The 1,886-nt window shown below is 67.9% G+C and overlaps 1 protein-coding gene across 1 annotated transcript; it reads left to right on the top strand.

Moving 5' to 3' along the window:
• Positions 1-365: 365 nt before the first annotated feature.
• On the top strand, positions 366-1,412 carry LOC311175599 (C2 calcium-dependent domain-containing protein 4A-like; the record flags this gene model as incomplete). Its single annotated transcript, XM_084240536.1, has 1 exon — positions 366-1,412. The coding sequence occupies one exon, from the start codon at positions 366-368 to the stop codon at positions 1,410-1,412; it is 1,047 nt and encodes a 348-aa protein (XP_084096662.1).
• Between the last annotated feature and the right edge of the window lie 474 nt (positions 1,413-1,886).

Here is a 1,886-nt window from a genome sequence, read left to right as displayed (position 1 = left end):
GGGGTTGCGCCTCCCGCCAGCTGGGCGGGACTAGGGTTCCGGGTATAAGAGGAGCGCCACTGTCCCGGCGGCAGTGCTGAAGCTGGCGCCGCCGCTAGACCAGGAGGCAGCAGGCGCTGAGTTGGCAACGACACCCTGAGGGACTGAAGAGGAAAGGTCTGGTTTCCACTTATTAGTTTACTAAGTGTCAATGAATGGAAGGCGGGCGGGTGTCTGCGGGCTTCAGAACTCGGCCGAGGCTGACTGGAGTTCGTAGCTGGGAAGGGTCCACCCACGTCCCCAGGGGCTGCAGGCGCCCAAACTCAAGCAGCTTCTCTCTCCTGCAGGTGCGCTTTCCCCCGCCACTCCCGGTCGCAGGTGGGAAGATGCGACTCCTCGGGAAACTCCGGGCCTCTGCTCCCCAGCCCGCCTTCTGCAACGTTCTCACCCCCGGCCGCATCCCCGAGTTCTGCATTCCGCCGCGGCTGCCAGTCCCTTGCGCGCCCGAGTCTTGGCCCCGGGCCGCTGCATTGCCCCGGCGGTGCGCGGCCGAGCCGGACCTGTGGCCAGGTGGATCCGACGAGGGCGCGGGGCGCACCGACTGGGACCCGCGCTCGCAGGCCGCGCTCTCGCTGCCGCACCTGCCCCGCGCGCGCACCGCCTACGGCTTCTGCGCGCTGCTCGAGAGCCCGCACACCCGCCGCAAGGAGTCGCTCTTCCTCGGCAGCCCCGGCGCCGCCGCCCTCCTGCGCGCGCCCGCCGCCCCGGCCGCGCCGCGCCCCCGCGCCCACACCTACAGCGGCGGCGACGCCCCGGACCCGCCCCCGAGCGGGGCCCCCGCCGCCCCCGCCGGCGGCCCCCGCCCGCTCCGGGACCCGCTCGCGCCTGCGCCCCGCGGCCGCCGCCTCCTGCGCGCCCCCGAGGGGCTGCTGAGCCGCGCGCGGCGGGCCCGGAGGAGCCTCGGCCTGGCTCGCGCGCGCTCCGTCTCCAGCGGAGACGAGGACGAGGCGCCCCCGGCCCCCTCCGCGTGCCCGCCGCCGCCCCCCGCCGCGCAGCCCGAGCTCCTGGAGGCCGAGGGCACCGTGCCTCTGGGCCGCGCCGGGGGAGCCCTGCGCCTGGCCCTGCAGTACAGTCCGGCCGGCGGCCGCCTGCGCGTCCGGCTGCTCGGCGCGGAGGGCCCGGCCGGAGGCAGCGCCGAGCCCCGCGCCGCCGGCTGCCGCGTCAGCTTCGTCCTGCAGCCGCCGGGCAAGACGCGCCGGCAGCGCGGCGCCGTGGTCCTGCGGAGCCGCAAGGCCGTCCTGGACCAGGACTTGTGCTTGGACGGGCTCTCGGAGGACGAAGTGCGCCGCCTGGCCGTGCGCGTCAAAGCGGAGCACGGGGGCCGCGGCCTGGAGCGCGGCGAGCTGCACTTGGGCTCCCTCCTGCTCCCCTGAGGACCCGGGTGCTGCCCTCGGGGCGCTCCCGTCGGGGCGCTTTCTGCCCGCTGGCCACTCGCCCAACTACAGCTGCTTTGTACAAAATAAATGTTATTTATTTATTTATTTTTCTACAACCGGCCGTGCTTTATTGACATTTTAGTTCTTAGGTGTGTGCCGTTATTTATTGGTAAGGAAGGAAAAAGCCAATGAGGGCCTTCTCTTCACAGCATTCAGTTCGCTTTCCAGACTATTTCTATATTAAAAGGCACAAGTGTTGGTTTTTCCTCCGCTCCTGCCTTTATCAACGTCCAGGGGTCTATTTTTTTTTTTTAAAGCTATTTAGAATCACGCCCCGCGTTAAGACTCATACACACAGCGTAACATATTTTACACGGCATGGCAAAGGCTCTCGTTCTTGTTCTTGCACACGCGTGAGACCTGTAAGACGATACCTTGGTGGAAAAATATTCCTTTTTTGATAATAAAAGA

This window comes from Talpa europaea, assembly GCF_964194135.1.
Source record: "Talpa europaea genome assembly, chromosome: 8".
Classification (NCBI taxonomy): domain Eukaryota; kingdom Metazoa; phylum Chordata; class Mammalia; order Eulipotyphla; family Talpidae; genus Talpa; species Talpa europaea.
Note: the sequence above shows the minus strand (reverse complement) of the source record. Positions and strands in the feature narration are given on the sequence as shown.